The following is a 16,853-nucleotide window of genomic DNA, read 5'->3' on the forward strand; positions in this document are numbered from 1 at the left end:
AGAATAAAATCTTTTTTCTTCATTTAGCTAGCTTTCTATACACAATAATGAAGGCTACATATCCATTGCAAAGACGCGACAGCTAGTAATTTCTTCTTTAAGTAATTTTTTTACGTCTATGCCCAAGTAGATTCTTGGTGGCACTCAGTTATAAGTCATTGTCTCTGTAACCTAAGTTCATGATACTATTGATGGCATTGGTATCTTAAAACATGCCCAAGAATCTTAACAAAGATGGTGTTTCTTTGGATGAACAAGTACTTTCTTACAGTATATTTGATGAGTTAAGTTATGTATATACAGTTAAAGTACAGGCTAGGTATATTGATTGGTTAACCTTGTCTATTGTCTAAACATCAATCAGTATTATTAGCATGTATGAACACCTATTTACTCATGTATATAAATGCTTAGCTCATGTATTGTACATCACTTGTCTCATAACAGAGTTAGCATCTACACAAAAATGTTACATATATTATACTGTATATTACTGTGTATAGGCTGAAGTTTGAGGACCGAAAAAAGTAGTCAATAGGAGAGGGTTGACTTATCTGTGAGATACAATTTCACGAAAGTACTTTTCAGGTCGTCAATGCCCTGTCAAGATGATCTTACAGGTTAGAAGCACACCTGCCAGGAAGTCTATGATGATTACAACCACTTGTTATAAATGATCAATAAAATACATATCGAAGTATACAGTTTTCATTATATAAAAATATTTTGATCTTAGTCATTATTAAGTTCCGTACCTACCTATTTACACACAATAATGATACTAAAAAGTTATTATCCTGTCCAGTTGCCATTTGGAAAATGACTTGTGCCAATCTCATCAGCTGTTTCATGTGACTTCACATATGGTAACTGCTTCCTGTTGTTTTGTAGTGCCACGCAAGCAATACACAAGTACTGTTAACAATGGGCCCGATTGCTATTGTTTTGTTGTTTGCACAAGTACTTTCAAGAAGTGGGAGATTATTGGAGTATGGGCATAATTCCTTTTCATTTGTAACATTATCCCTCTGCTGAGTGTCACAATGTGATACCACTAAACATCCCTTCACCCTTTTACATTTTCATTTTTACGTAATCAGAAAATTATTATAAAGAGATTTCTCAAAACATATCTGTGGTCGTCCTTTTCCCAATATCTGCTTGGTAATGGGATACACCAGGGGAAAATACCTCCGTTTTGAAGCTCCATATGAATAATATATGAGGTGATTTGTTTAATAGAGGGTATCATTCAAACATCAACAATATCACTGTACCCTTGCCAAGAGTATTTTCTGATTTCTAAGAAGTGGTCTTTTTGGATAAAAACTGATTTCTAATCACACTTATTTGCCACAGTCTGGTGTAAGGATCGTGAATGGTCAAAATCAAACATGTGTCCTAAGGCAGCCAATCAGATAACAGCAATGGATACTGTCCTCGTAAACAAAAATTTATTGATTCAGATGAAGGTTTGGGGTAAAATCATTTATTTCTGAACGTGTTACAAAAAACATCACCACCAATACATATATTATGGACTTCAGTGCATGTATCGTGCTAGGTTTTAACCTGTGGCATAAATGCTTCATGCATCTTTTTTTTAGCATTAAACATTGTGTCCAAGCGTCATGTTCGAGGTGACGAAAACTAAGATGTCACTTAAATTACAGCACACAATTACTCAAGAAAGATGGAAATAGTAACTTTTATAAGGACTGTTGTTGATTGTATTTTTTCAGCTTATTCATTTTGATAAAGCATATGTACAAGAATTTTTTCCAGTGTAATGGGGAAAAATAGTTTAGATTTTTAATTCTGTCGGGTTAACGTATTATTGTGGTTATAGAAAGGAATACAAACACAGATTTTTACTTACAGAATAATGGTCGTTATAATCTTTATTAGATATTATTCTCACTTGGCATACTTAAGTTTTACATCCAAGACTGTTACTGCCAGATATCTCTTGGAGTGACTTGAACTGTGACCCGTCACAGGGGTCAGCTTATGCATGCAGCATATCGTTTTGACACTGATTTTAGGGGTCAAGTTACCGGGTGGGCTTATACACAGTAATATACAGTATTAAGAAGTATTAAGGAAGAATATCCATAGAACTATTGCCAGTGTTCATCACACCAACTAAATGTCACTGAAACAAGTTATCTAAGAATCTTGATAAATCACAAGTGTTATGAATGTTTTTCAAATTCGGCGATCATTCTGTAGCCTTTATTATTGTGAACTTTTCATCATACCCTTTTCTCACTAATAATGTGTCACCCTTTGTTATTAATGATTGAACTATTCCAGTGTCTGGCTTTGTTGACTACTCTCTTGTATATATTAGCCTTTGTTTCACCTGCATACTTGACTGTGCAGACTATCTGTCCTCACCTGTGGTGATTGGCTGGCTCAAGTGACACCTGTCAAAAGACAGTTGCATGGAAACACAACATGACAAAGCCCTTACCTTTAAATGTTGTTTACTAGGGCTTACACCAAAGGCTGCTGTTTCATACAAATGTTCCAAATTTTCTATAGCAAATCAGACTTCTTGGTGATAATTAAAGACTGAGATTGTCTAATTCATATTGTCCTTACTGGAGAGTGACTTTTAACCTAGATATTAACACTCCAAGTGACATACTCCAGTTCCTTTTTAGCTGGGTATGATTAAAATATATCTTTAAGTGTTACTTTTTTAAACAAAAGATCATTCATACATACATACAATATATCCTGTAAATGGCATTCTTTTATGTACTTTATTTATAACACTTGTAGCTTAGGAATCATTTACATATTTTACTAATTTGATCTTTAAAAAAATTCAAATATCAATGTTCTAAGTATATTGAATTGTTTCAACACATTTTACTTTAAGCTTAAATGTTTGAACCCCATATCTGCTGTCCTCTGACATGATGCTGCTGGTAAAAGTAGTGTTACATAATGTCAAATCCTAAGTGAAATTTGGTATTCACTTAATAGTCAGAATATTGTTGTCTTCGACATCTTATAGTATTGAATTTTTACCCGTAGAATAAGGATGCTGTCATTTGATAGGTGTTAATGTCACAATTTGGAGGAAAGCCTCCCCTCATGTAGAAAAATGTATGGCAGCTTTTACTGCTCGTGTCCTCCCACCGCGGGTCTGGCCCCACCCTGCCACCAATACACTGAGTGTGTGTGTACTACTGCCGTCTATCCAGTAACTGTTGTGTGCATGCTACTAACTGTATTGCAGGTCCAACTCAGGAGAAGAGGTAGCTAGAAACAGGTAATATCGTGTGATCCCATTGAAACCTACTACCCTGTTTCTTCCATGTCTGTTGGCATGGCCAGCTTTGCAAGGCAGTCTAACAACAGCTCATCTTTCTTTAGCTTCAAATGTATTTGGATAATACTGACATGATAATTTGAAATGATAGTGATATGCTTTCCTTCTTTTTTAGTAATTGTGTCTTCCCAATGTTGTAAGATGTTGTGAGACAACATGACAGCCATTATTAGTTCTGTCCAGAAAAATCTGATAATGTGACTGTAGGACATGAAGAATAGCATGTTGTTTGTAGTCTAACACACTGTTTTGTCTTAAAGTAATAGAATAGTACTCAAGGACCACCTGATTCTTTGATATTCCTATGGTTAATCTTTCATTAACGATGATAACGATGCATTAACAATGACAGTGTGAGAGAATTTGGTGGCTCTTAACTTCTTTTGAGGAGTATAGCATAAACATACATAAGCAGACTGATGCAGTATGACCTTGCTCAAACCCAAACATCATACACGTTACATGTTTGCTAGGCATTTTAGAAGATGGTATTTGATGAACAGAGTGATTTTTCTTGGTACTCTAGAATAGAAAAGAAGATGTAACCTAGAAAAATCTCTCGGTTCATCATACACGTTGCTTCGTTTTTGCAGAATGGTCCTGTTTATTGCACGCAAACCCAGCACCAAACATCCCATATCACCATCTATAAATGTCCACTGTGCCAAGTGCATGATTAGTGCTAATCGTATTCTGTGCTATGGCACATTATCTGTAGGAAACCTGTTCTTAAATGGTTCGAATCAATTACTGTATGGTGTAGAGTAAAAATCCTATGATTATGACATCAGTGTTTTTTTAGGCGCTATTGTTTACAGTAGGTGTTTATGTTGTGAGTATAACAGGGTCATGGACATTTGTCAACACTCTCCTGGTTTGCAGGAAAGATAAAGAGGTCTTTCCATTCATTGCTTTCTAACAGCATGGGGCTCCCAAGGAATAACTAACATAGTAGCAGTTCTGGTTTCTCTTGGTTCAACCGCCAGGAAATGCATTTAGTTTTCTAGGAGCAGTTAAAGATGTCTGCATCTGAAGGATTTGTTCACACAGGGAAACCCTATGTGATTTATGGCACTTATAGTGTGTAGCCTTTGCTGTTTCTGTTAAATCTTTTTAAATAAAAAGTGTTATTTTAACTCAACCACTAACATGGAAACAAGATACTTGGAAATATTTCCTGTATTTCATCATTTACAAAAATTCTTTCATTGTCTTGTTTTGTTTAAATTTAATGGCATAGTGAAAATTATCGTGAAGAATGTTTGCAAAAGGTTTGATAATGTATATGCTTGCTGTTGCCACTTCAGATGTGCAGTGAAAACGACTGGTAATTTGATGATGTCATTCCCTGCTGGCATCGTGAAAGCATTCACAGAAAACCCTTCACCATCAGTGCTCAGCTTTAAAATACGCAATGCAGCTAAACTGGAACATGTCATGCCAAACACACAGTTGTTGGTCAAGTAAGACTCTTCACGTTTTCATCAATTCTGACACATATTCCACGTAAACTTTTAACATATTTTGGGTTTTGATGAATAAAGCAAATGTATTTGGAGATTGAAGAGTAAGACAGTTAAAGTTTAAAAAATATTTTATGAGTTTGGCTAATTGGATGCATAGAAGTGTGTTGTAAGTCCTAAATCAACCATGGGACTGTTCTAATCAATCTGTAGCTGTCTTGGTGATAGACTCTTGATACAGTAAAGGTAACTTATCCTAGTAGTTGTGGCAGATGTTGATACAGTATGTTGTTTTTTACAGAGACAATGCCCAGAGTACCGCAGACAGTCATGTGTTCCAATTTGACATGGGAGCTCTTGTTGACCACCTTCGGCATCAGGGGGAACAGAACAAAACTGCGTCTTACTTCAATATTGATATCATCAAATATCAGGTACAGTCCCTGTTTACAAGTTCCTGGAACCCAGCTACAGTGTGCTAACCTTCCAGTAGGGTGTCCTTCAGGTGTCTCAACATGCTTAATTGTAGGTTGCAGTTGGGTTTCAGATTAGTGACTCACTTTATTGTAATTAGAATTGGTTAACTTTGCCCCCAATTATTGCTTACAATAGTAAATTCAATCTGTTTCATAAACATTTGTGAACTCAGCCTGTGACTAGTCTGAAGCAGCATGAAATTCATCTGAAGCAGCATAAAATTCCTTATTATCAATATCAAACACGTTTTATGTTGCCTTTGACATCAACCAAGAATTTGCGTTTGAATCACAGATTTACCCTGTTTATGGGCCAAGGTTTGTTAGCATGTGCTCATAGTTGCACCTAAGTGACAAACTGCTGCACATTATCTCTCTAAACTGATATGTCCTGATGTAACTGAGACACTGTTTAAGCAGTGTTGAACACCACTCCTCACTGTAGCAATCAAAGTTAACGTCAGTCCTAAGGTCCAAAGCTGACTGAAAACCACTCTGACCGGTCCTAAGGCCTAATGCTGACTGAAAACCACTCCGACCCAGAGTTTATGTTTTCTTCAGCTCCTTTTAGCTGACAGTTTTTTCATTCCCATTTACTAAGAGTTGTTCCACATTCAAATATAGGGCCTACAACTTTTTATGGTTCTTGTTCCATAGGTCCTGCAGTGTTTCAAGGTTAAGGGCAAACACTGCCTCACTATATGTGAAATATTATGTATAATTCCATCTTTTACCTTTCTAGGTACGGGTGCAGCCTGGAGTTGAGAGCACTCCTCTACCTCTGGTTGTGTACTGGAAGTGCGAGGACAAGAATACAGAGTATCGCCTTGACTACCGCTACAATGCCAGTTCCATGGCCTCGCCTTCAACTCTCAAGAATGTTCTCGTTGCTGTCAATATCAACGGAGGGGTCACCAAGATGCAAAGCATTCCCCCTGGGCACTGGTTAGAATATCATAGTATTTACAATAACAAATACTTCATACTAAGTAGTAGTAGAATGACCAGTAGTGGAAGAAAGTAATATCTTGACATCATTTGGACTTTGATATACAAATCTGGACAGGACAATTTCTGAAGTTTATGTTTCAGTTTGCTTTCATGTCTGTCATTAAAGATGGTGATAAGCAATATTTTTTAGAGTTGGTGCAACAATTCACCATGCAGACTTGAAAAAAGTGAAAAGGGAGGAACACATTTATTACAGATTTGGAAGTTTAGCATGTGTTAATAAGTTGCAGATTCAGTCACACTCATTCTTACAGGCACTCATTGTTATAGTGGACTAATGGATGATCAGGTGGCGGCCAAGTCAAAAATGTTTTTTTTAAATGGCACTAGAAAATTGTTAACGCACAAATACAAGTTACGCTTTGATGCCCGAGAAACATTTCACTTTTTTATTTATCCTAGTGTGTTAAATGTTAACCGAGTTACCATCAGTAAGTAATTTGTGTTTATTTCAGGAATGAGGAGAACAGTCGAGCAACATGGAAGCTAAATGACATCTCTGAAGTGAGCGAGCAGGAGAGCCAGGGATGTATTCGGTCCAAGTTTGAGCTGAAGACAGGTCCAAGTGTGCCATCAACCACGGCCCTTCAATTCATGTGTGAGGGCACCACACTGTCAGGAGTGGATTTTGAATTAGCTGGCCCAGGCTATAGGATATCACTAGCAAAGAAGAGGTTTGCATCAGGTCAGTCTTATGTAGATTTGATATGGGTGCTGCACATCCTGTGTCACCTTGTTACACCCTGGATGGTGAATTCTTGCTGTGAATTTAGACACAAGTATATATATGCAAATAAATGAAAAATGCTCATAAATATAGCATACAAAAGCATACATCATATGATTTATGTAGTGTAATAAACTAGCAAACAGAGCAGACATTTTTACATGTATTTATTTTGTTTCAGGAAAGTACTATGTGGACCCTGAACCTGACAATAAGTTGGTATGACGAAAACTTTCAATATTATAGAGACACTGTATACACAAACGTTCTTTTTCCACTTGAAACTGTGATTTTAAGCTAATTCCAGTAATTTGTTGTTTGAGAAGAAGCAAGAGGATCTGTGATATTGATATCAGTGACCAGGTTCAGTGTATTACCTACAAGCAGATCTCCCACAATAGATTCGACTCTCAAGACAAGATTCAGGACCTAGCTTGTACACCATTGCCTGCTGTGTCAAGCCATGCTGATGGCACAAGACCACTCACTCAACTACCAAGTCAGATGGGAACATTGAATATATTATCACCTCAGCAAAAGCTTGCAGCAGTTCAACACAGGACATTTCTTAATATTCTATACAGTCACCTTCATAGATCTTATGTAAATATGTGGTAACATGTGGTTGTTTTGTTCATGTTTTTTATTGGAAGTATTAGTTATTGTGTCCTGGCTGTGTGTACCAATACTGTCCAGATGTAAACCGTCAGGTACAGTTATACAGATAGTGGATGTTGTGAGGTGAATAACAGGGCTACAACCCAGCACAGTTTCAATCAGGAACTATATCAATACAACTACAGAATGCCAAATGTAGAGTTCATGTTGTGTTTTGAAAACACAAAATGTAAGTCAACTGAATTATCAACCATGATGCTTCTAGCTTGTGTGTTCAGGAGACCTATTCTTCAAAGCAGTCCGATTTGTAGTGCTACGTTTTTTTCATAACTCCCATCATTCACCACAGACTTGTACTTGTCTTAGTGTTTAGATTGCTGTGGGAGCATGGTGGTAGACCGCATTCTATAGGTGATCCTAGACCAAGACTGTTCTACATCAGTGACAAAGATGAGGGTATGGGACAGTAATGGGTGTCAAGTTATTTTGTGGAATGAGGTCCAGCATGAGGAAAATGGTACATCATTAACAGTGATCAAAATTAAGCAGAAGTGTGAAAGGCCCTTGTCATAATCATGTTAAGATTTAGCATTTAGGAAGTTGTTACGTTCAAATTCGGTAGAACATCTTAGAGACCCCAGGTTCCCATTTCACAAAGCTCTTGTAAGCTTAAGATCTTGTTTCCCGTTATGATTTTAAGTTTCTTTGTAGCATCCCTACTTCCTCTGCTGTAACGTAAGAGGTACCAATGTTGCTAGACCTTAGCTTGCGAGAACTTTGTGTGAGAGGACCATTGTCTCCTTTCAACCCCCACCCCAATATACATGAGCGCGCGTGTGCACGCACACACACATAGACCAATGAGTTTGAATTCCTTTGCAGAAACAGTAGGTTCAGCAGTAGAGTGCCTCTATAACTCCTTGTGACAATACACAATGGACAAAGCAACTTCAACAGCATCCCATGTTGTAAATTGTGTACATACTCTCCTGAAAGTGCAATAGTAGCTTCTGATCTGTACCATATTGACATCATCATTATCATTGTAGATTTTAATATGGAGGTAATCCTCTGTCAGATTTGTTGATAATTACATTCGTAATTCCAAATTTCACAAATGCGGACTAGGTAGGTGTAGTCTAGAGATGGTTGAAAATACTGGGTGAGAGTAGATTTTATTACCTTTACTGATGGTGGTTAAAGTTTCTTTAAAACAAATGGCAATTCAGTTTTTTTCATATTTCTATTATTTGTCAGTCATGTTAAGTGTGTGTTTATGAAAGAATCAGGCGGTCTTCAACATTTTTGATGAGTAGTATATAATGATTGACAGGTTAAATTTACTTGATATGTAAGTTACAATTTACTCCTATTTCACAAACTAATGGAGGTTATCTGTTGTTTGATTGAAGAAATGAAATAGATTTCATTTAATACACTTCAGTGTTATTTCATGTCAGACATTTGTGAAGTATGTAGTTTGAGCAACATTAAATTGTTAACCCACAAAAATGTTATGTACATGTATACCTGTGTTCAGTCATGTTGCGCTCTCAATCCAAACAGCACAGTTTTTATAACCTTGTGTACTATTTTAGTAGGCACGTTGAAAATCAGTTCAAGCAATTTTAGTAAGGGCATTGTTCTTCTCTACATGCAGTGTTTGTTTTTCTTTACCACTCTTATATAGTATTGTATGTTCAAACATTTTCAGCAGTGAAATCCTTCATTTATGGTTGCCTTGAGGTGTTTTCAAGTGCTGTCCTGTATGCAAGAGCTTGTGACTGGACAGCTCCTGGCTCTGCCACTCAGTGTTGTGGAGTACAAATGCTCCCTCCGCTGTGACCTGCTGTAAATAATTCCTGGTGTTGTGTACCACTGAAAGGAGAGAGGGAGTCCACGAGGAGAAGTGTGCCATGTATCTCATTGCTTTATGATGTATCGTCTCCATGTTGTATTGTTCTCATACAGGTGGTTCTGTATATTGTACAGATGTACTTAATGTAAAGATATTACCCTAGCTATTCTAGGGGATAGGGTACAACAGTACTAGGCACATATACCCACATATACAAAGTACTATTTCTGTCATCATGTAAAACATGTCTGATATTGTTTTGTCTTCATGTAGGATGTGTTTCATACTGTGTGAAATTAAGTGGGATTTTTTTTGTTTTTGTGTTTTTTTCTAGTAAACAAATTTGTATCTTTATTTTTTCTTTAATAAATGGCAATAATTTGAAATGTCTCTAGAATGAGAAACAGTGTGTCAGTTCATTGTTTTTTATTCATCTTCAAACTTCAGTGTTCAACTGTAACTAACTCTTCATTTCTGATAGGCATTGCATGCTTTGTACTTTATTTTGTATGAATTATCGGTTTGACTGTTTTGGTGTGGTATGATAGATTTCAGTATATATACTCTTCCAAAAAAGTAGGGGATCTTCATTTCTTTTTAATTTACAATTAAATTTTTTTAGGAGACTTACCAGAGTTAATCAATGTTGATATGACATTATTGAATGTTTTGAGAGTGCATCTCCATTTGCACTTCCTTACAACCATAGTTATTTGGAATGTAGTCACTTTTGAAAGGTGTTTGGTGTATGACATGTAATTTGCATGTATACGATTTTCTTGTTAAAACAAATGACTAGAAACAAAAACTAACAAATGTATGGTGCAAGATGAGTGTCAAAATGAATGTTCTAAGTGATTTCTCTACCTTCTTGAAAAAACGTCAAAATCAAGAATGGGACCCCATGCATATGTATGGAGCTACTGCGTTGTGCACGTGGATATCATGCATTGTGTTTAGGGGTGGTAGTAGAGGGAAATGGTAGTGTGTTCATAAGATGTCTGTCCTTGAAACGTTTGTTAACGTTTACACTTCCTATCCAAACTGAAAGTTCATTATCCCCTGCTTTATGTGAAGAGTATATATATATATATATATATATATATATATATGTGTGTGTCATGTTATTACATACACAAGACTAGTGAAAAAAAGTGTGATTCGTACATACATGTATTTTCAAAACATGCAATATCATGTAAGATAATGAAACATTCAAACAAGCGACCCAAATCCCCAGCAACCTCTGGTAAAGATGTAATATTGATAAGGCAATTCGTGCCATGTTTGTAATTAGGAACAAGGACAGTTGGAATTGGCTTTACTTTCTGTTGTTAATGGTTTACTTTGTTGTCTGTTGATTGTTGCATTATTTGTTATGTTTGGGGTGTGAGTATGAATGGTAAGAATTCGGTGAAGTTATGAGTACTGCTGTAGAGGAATGGTTTCATCGATTTGAGTGTTTTTCATAGAAGACTTTTCAATCATTGACTTTTTTTTTTTATTTATGCTTTTAAGTGCCTTAATTTTCATTTCGATCCTACAATACTGATTGCTGAACTTTCTCCAGTTAGTCAGGGCTGACACAAAATACTTACTTACATATTCAGCTGCTCAGTGCTACATGCAGAGGTTCAGGTAGTCTTTCTGACTCATGGGTTTATCTGTTTCACTAGAAATTTCCTCTCAGTGATGTTATAATCTCAGATGTAGAAATTAGTAGTTGTGTTAACCCAAATTATGATTTACGTCTTAGAATTCTTTCAGTTAAGAAATCTTTAGGTAGAAGATGATCATTTCTTTGATAGCCATTAGAATGTGTCAATGACATATTAATTGATTACTGCTTAGATTGCCTAATTGTAATTGTATGCAGACAACTACCTAACTATGCTCAATGCATTTTCAGAACAATCTTCAGTTGTTTGACCTTGTGTATTCATGACTTGTAGACTGCTTGTTCAGGTTTTTTCTTAAAGTACACTGTCAGTCACTGTTCTGTTTCATTATGTATATTGTGTCTGATGATATTTTGTATTGAGTATGTGGTTACAAATTTTTTATCATTGTCAGTAAAATGTCTGCAGCAATACTCATTATTCAGGTCATCATGTCATTGCTGATCTGCCATTAATATTTGACTGGAAACTTTTGGCAGTGTTTTTGTCAGTCACTTTCTCAAGGCACTCATGGTTCTTACTCAGTTAATTGTGTTATTCTATTCAGTTTGCTTTCCAGTCTGAAATTTGGATATTGTTTTTGAAGTGTAGTTAAATTTGCAAGTGACATGCTCCATATTTTAAGATATTCTACAAAAGCATGAGACTGCATATAGCAGTAGTCAGTAGTTACTTTAGGGTACATTAGGTCAAAAAAAAATGCCACTGACATTTCAAAGACCAGTACTGATAAATTTTAGTTGGTATCGTAGATATACCAAAATCATTTTAATTTGTTAATGATAGATGTTACTTGTTTAGAAATATCACATTTCTATCATTTTGGGATGTTTTTTTTCGAGGGAACAAGCTTCTGTATTCTTTGATGTGCAAGTTACCTCCCCTTGTCCCCATCAGCATCACCAGTTGTGAAGTGTAGATATCGAATGTTCTCAGCTTGGTGCCTAATGTCTGATGCTCAACAGTCATCTTCCATTGTTGTATGTGCTTCAGTGTCATTACTATTTATACCTGTACAAATAGATAGATAGATAGATAGATAGGACTTGTTCCAAATATGTACATTCTATGGAAATGTGTTTATACTGCATGTGAAATATTCCCCTGTTATCTTTCTGCAAGTGCTTTGATAGGCCATTGTAATTCTTGTATGATTTTGAACATACTGTAAATTGTACAAATTTGTATAAACTGTTTTAATGTCTAAAATTTTAGGTATTTGCAAGATTTTAATGTCATCATTGAAATCATATATCGTGAGATATTCACCATCAACATTTTGTGTATGAATCCAACCCTACTGAACACAATAAACTAAACAGGTTATAATGAAGTTTTTCATTTTCACCATTTATCAAATCAAATGTATCCACCAGATTATTTATCAACAAATCATTAAACAAGGAAGAAAACAACAAATTGTGTTGTTCTTTGTTGTGTCCATTATCAGTCACTTGTATATTGAGCATTGTCACAAAGACTGGATTTAAATGTGTCAGGTTCCTGGAGTGTTTTCATCTCAAGTAGAAGTCTATTCCACAGGAATGGTCCAGCAATGAGTCAAGTCGGTAAAAACATTCCATTTACAGAAGTTCATTGAGGTATCACATCATACATTGGGTTGGTAGTGGAGTAAGCAATGTCATCAAGATGTAAATAGACTTGTTGGGACATGTATAGTCAGCATTATTGTCTCGACTCCTGCAGAGAATAGAAGATAACTACGCAGATAATCTGGAATGAACACTTTTATGCCCACATTGACTTGTTTGTCATATGTTGCAGGTGCAATGGCTGAACTACTGGGTCCTTATTCTTGGAGCGTTTGTAGCCCTAAGAATTCTTAACTTTGATCATAGCCAATGTGTTGAGAATGAGCTTAAGAAGTTCATAGTGCTACAAATGTTTCGATAATAGCTAGCCTGGTTCTGTACAGGCATTTGTTCCCCTTCAAGTTTCTTAAATGTTTGTTCATTTTTCCTCTTTCATAAAATCACCTAATCACATATAAATAGCAGCTGGTCGTCACATTGTCCACACCTGTCCAGGCATGGTGGCCTGTGTTCATGCCTGGTGCTCTTCACAGCAGATGACCTATCAATAATGACACTGACTGTACGTGATGTGCTCGTGTGTATTTTAACATTACCCTGTTGGGAGTTGTGATTATCAATTCAAACTGGTAGCAAAGTTAATGGTTTGTTGGCTAATGTTCCAGTTACTGATTTTAACTTCTTTCGAATGGAACAGTGAAACAAAACCATGTGAACATTTGCAGTTGTGTCAGACTACCTGGCATGTTTGTATTAACCAAGCAGGAATATTCCACTGTATTCATTCCTTGAGGACAGCCCTAGACCACTGGCTGTCACCTCAAGCATTGTTAACATGACCATGCTGACCAAGGTGTAGCCCTCCTTCCTTGCCCCCAGTCGGGACAATACAAAAATACTGCAAAACTGCATGAAACAATACTCGGATTGTTGACGGAAAATATGCAGACCCAACTGTCTCCAAGCCCATGCCTGTAATGAACACACACCAGTGATGATCTTCACAAATTTCATCCATAAATCCTCTCGTGCTTAAACATTTCATACAGATATAACAGTACCAAACAAGAAATATGACCAAACACTTTAGTTATCATACGAATCTCTTTTCGTTACTGTATGGGAGACCGCCGTGATGTTGCTGGAATATTGCTAAAAGCGGCCTAAAGCCAAACTCACTGACTATATGGTTGAAGTTTTGCCGATGCGACGGAAACCTTAAACTGAACTCCCTCGTAACGATCTCTGGGGTTCATGCACAAACTGCGCATCTGTACAACACCTAGCGGCAGTGACAGAGGTCAACTTTCACACATTTAATTACTCGTAACATGGCCTACGAAAATATTACTGTATTGTAAGTGCCTGCATGTCTGGACTTGCAGGCGAATTCAGCCTTTTATGAGGAGTTGATGAACTGTATATGTGCCAACACGCATCTAGAAAATACCTCCAGGTCAGTATTGGTCGTCATCCTATGACCTTTGAACCAATAAATACTGATTAATTTGACTGATTATCGAGGTTAATATGTAAGATATCTACTCATCAATCAATACTTTCGCCTCAGCAGCTGATATCCTGGAAACGTAAATGGGCACGGGCAACAGAATCGTACCAAATCACGTGATCAAAACGGAACTTTCTTGTTCCGACGATTTCAATGAATTACACCGATAGTTGACCCCAAACATGTCAGTTGTAGGCTTGTCATTGGACCCATGAACTCTGTAAATTCTATCAATATGCTTGACAATTTGACCTTTATTTATGTAAATGTGTTTGTAAATTTGCTTGAAATCCGCCAGTACTTGACGTTATTGGAAACAATTCTTGAGCGAAATGTGGCGTGAACAGTCAGGAGACTTTTGACCTTGTCCTGATACCCACCTTTTTTAGCTCGTTATCAGCAGGATTTTTCTTTCGTCAAGTTTAGACCCAAATATATATACACGTGATAAGCTTAACTTGCTCAAAATACGCTCGATAATTTCCAAAGGGAACGACCTTTGTGGCATACTGCAGGAAAAGGGTCAAATTTCAGTATACCGAAAATTATCACATAGTGTGTTAACAGCTACGCTGTTCTCTTCCATGCGTTTTAAGTGTGCAATAATTGGCATGCACGGATACGCGAAAATGGGTACAGTGAGCAAAGAATAAGAAGGCCCTTGATTCTGCTTGATATAAAATACTACTGTATCGGCGACCTGTAAATTATCTCTATGTGTTAATGTTTCTGTGGTTTTCATCAACTTTGGGAAAACCAGCTTAGGTGAATGTCCAACCTTTCTACATTGCTTTCCTGAAACATTTTGACACATAAATTAGCTTTATGTATCCATTTTTGTCACTTCAAGTCCTTAACAAGAAATTTCTGAAACGACTAAAGTCTCTTAACGAGAATATTGAAAGTGGAGTATTCTCTAAGTCATTCGGATAGAACACAAATGTCACAAGCTTGGACATAAGAATGGGTTTTTGATGCGTTTTTTCTAATATAGGCACCACACTACTCCTGTTACACTATGATCCTGTAATGTTTATTGTTCACTACCTTGTGTTAGTTAAATGCTTTTTTAAGATGTGTCCTGAACATTATCCGCACTTCGCATAAATTTGTTTGTTGCGGTAACAGATCCTTTGTGACACCTGTCAGCTCCGATTTCGCACGTATTTACAGACTCATACACATGAGTCGCATTATGAAATTCAAAACACGTGGGCTGGACTTGCGAGAAGGCCACGCCTACTTGCCACTATCATCCGGGTACCTGCTCGTGCTATCGATAAGCGACGGACAGCAGAAGGTAAGATGGCGTGGAAGTTTCGTAAATTACAGAACGTAATTCAGCCACAGTGTATATTTAACAGGACCAGATCAGAAACCTGTTGATTCATGCCACAAGAACTATATTTCAGTCAAAAGCTCGTCCCTGTGTCTCGTTGAATCAATCCACACGCGTTATTGTTTACGTTTGTAAAGCTGCGTGGCAGCATGGATTTACCAAAACAAACACAACACTCTTGACAATCTTGTCAAACAAGATCCGTATAATAAGTATATTAGTATTATTAGTTAAACAACACACTAATTTGAGCTTTATAAATTCAACTTAGACCTACTTACAAGGAGCGACTGGAACCGGCGAAGTCACCGAAGAGTGGCGTGGACGAAAAATGTAAACATGTAATCCAACGACGAGACAAACAAATACGGGCGTTTAATAGCACAAACTAACAAGTTGTAGATCTGAATATTTTTTATGTAGATCACTTTGCAGTCCGTCTTAGTGACGCTCGAGTGAACACTCGAATAGTGACATGGGTGGGGGCGCCGGTCACAAATTAGTCCCAGATCATGTGTAGAGACCTGTGGGGGACTTCACACATATTCAACCAGCCCATCTGCTGTCCATGCCAGTGTACACAAATGAACATACAATATGTAATTACAATAAACTTGTTATAAGGTGGATAGTAGTGTGATGTAGAATATGCGCAACCCTTTGATACAGAACTCGCAACATTCCAGGATCTCTATACTACTACTAGACAGACACAAGTGGAAGTAACTTCACATTTTGAGCCTGTAAAAAATACATTGTGTGTTATTTTCAGCAACCACTGCTATGAGACAGGACGGTTTAGTGCAGGTATTTAGATGTTGTAAACATAAACAACATACTGTGTATTGTGTTACTGCACTTATTTACAAAATATGCATGACTCCACAGCCAGTTTGCGTATCTGTGTTGTGATGTCAGTGCTTCTTGCGTTGATATTTGTTTAAATCTTTAAACTGTCACATTTGTTCACATGTACATACAATAATAATATTACCTTTTTGAAAATACATCAGATACCAGTGTTTTGAATGAGCTGCTTTGCTGTCCTTTGTTTACAAATTTTGTAACTGAACTGTATTTATTATCATATGTGATTTATTTTAGTCACAGTATGGTTGATGTGATTGTATATTTAAACTCACTCTATCACTCACTTGTTTGATTGTTGAAATTATACAGTTTGGTATGATATATTAAACGTTATAGATGAGAAAATGAAGATACCTCCTGATAAAAGTATATTTGTGAATGCAGAGATCATTACTACAAATGA

The 16,853-nt window shown here is 36.7% G+C and overlaps 2 protein-coding genes across 9 annotated transcripts in view; both read left to right on the forward strand.

Moving 5' to 3' along the window:
* The window catches only part of LOC137291757 (F-BAR domain only protein 2-like), a 49,125-nt gene extending 36,528 nt beyond the window's left edge, over positions 1 to 12,597 (forward strand). For 4 of the 5 annotated variants that reach the window (XM_067823264.1, XM_067823267.1, XM_067823265.1 and 1 more), the window contains 6 exons: positions 3,254 to 3,286; positions 4,654 to 4,809; positions 5,111 to 5,243; positions 6,028 to 6,230; positions 6,752 to 6,981; positions 7,205 to 12,597. In XM_067823264.1, coding sequence (XP_067679365.1) covers positions 3,254 to 3,286; positions 4,654 to 4,809; positions 5,111 to 5,243; positions 6,028 to 6,230; positions 6,752 to 6,981; positions 7,205 to 7,248 — 799 coding nt within the window. In that variant the 3' untranslated portion in view covers positions 7,249 to 12,597. The remainder of the gene's footprint in view (positions 1 to 3,253; positions 3,287 to 4,653; positions 4,810 to 5,110; positions 5,244 to 6,027; positions 6,231 to 6,751; positions 6,982 to 7,204) is intronic. The other variant, XM_067823266.1, reaches the window with a different exon arrangement.
* A 2,854-nt stretch (positions 12,598 to 15,451) lies between these two features.
* The window catches only part of LOC137290411 (ras-related protein Rab-3), a 60,065-nt gene continuing 58,663 nt past the window's right edge, over positions 15,452 to 16,853 (forward strand). For 2 of the 4 annotated variants that reach the window (XM_067821326.1, XM_067821327.1), the window contains exon 1: positions 16,357 to 16,387. In XM_067821326.1, coding sequence (XP_067677427.1) covers positions 16,364 to 16,387 — 24 coding nt within the window. In that variant the 5' untranslated portion in view covers positions 16,357 to 16,363. Of the gene's footprint in view, positions 15,542 to 16,352; positions 16,388 to 16,853 lie in introns of those variants that run through there. The other 2 variants (XM_067821325.1, XM_067821328.1) reach the window with 2 other exon arrangements.

This window comes from Haliotis asinina, chromosome 7, assembly GCF_037392515.1.
Source record: "Haliotis asinina isolate JCU_RB_2024 chromosome 7, JCU_Hal_asi_v2, whole genome shotgun sequence".
In the NCBI taxonomy this organism is placed as follows: domain Eukaryota; kingdom Metazoa; phylum Mollusca; class Gastropoda; order Lepetellida; family Haliotidae; genus Haliotis; species Haliotis asinina.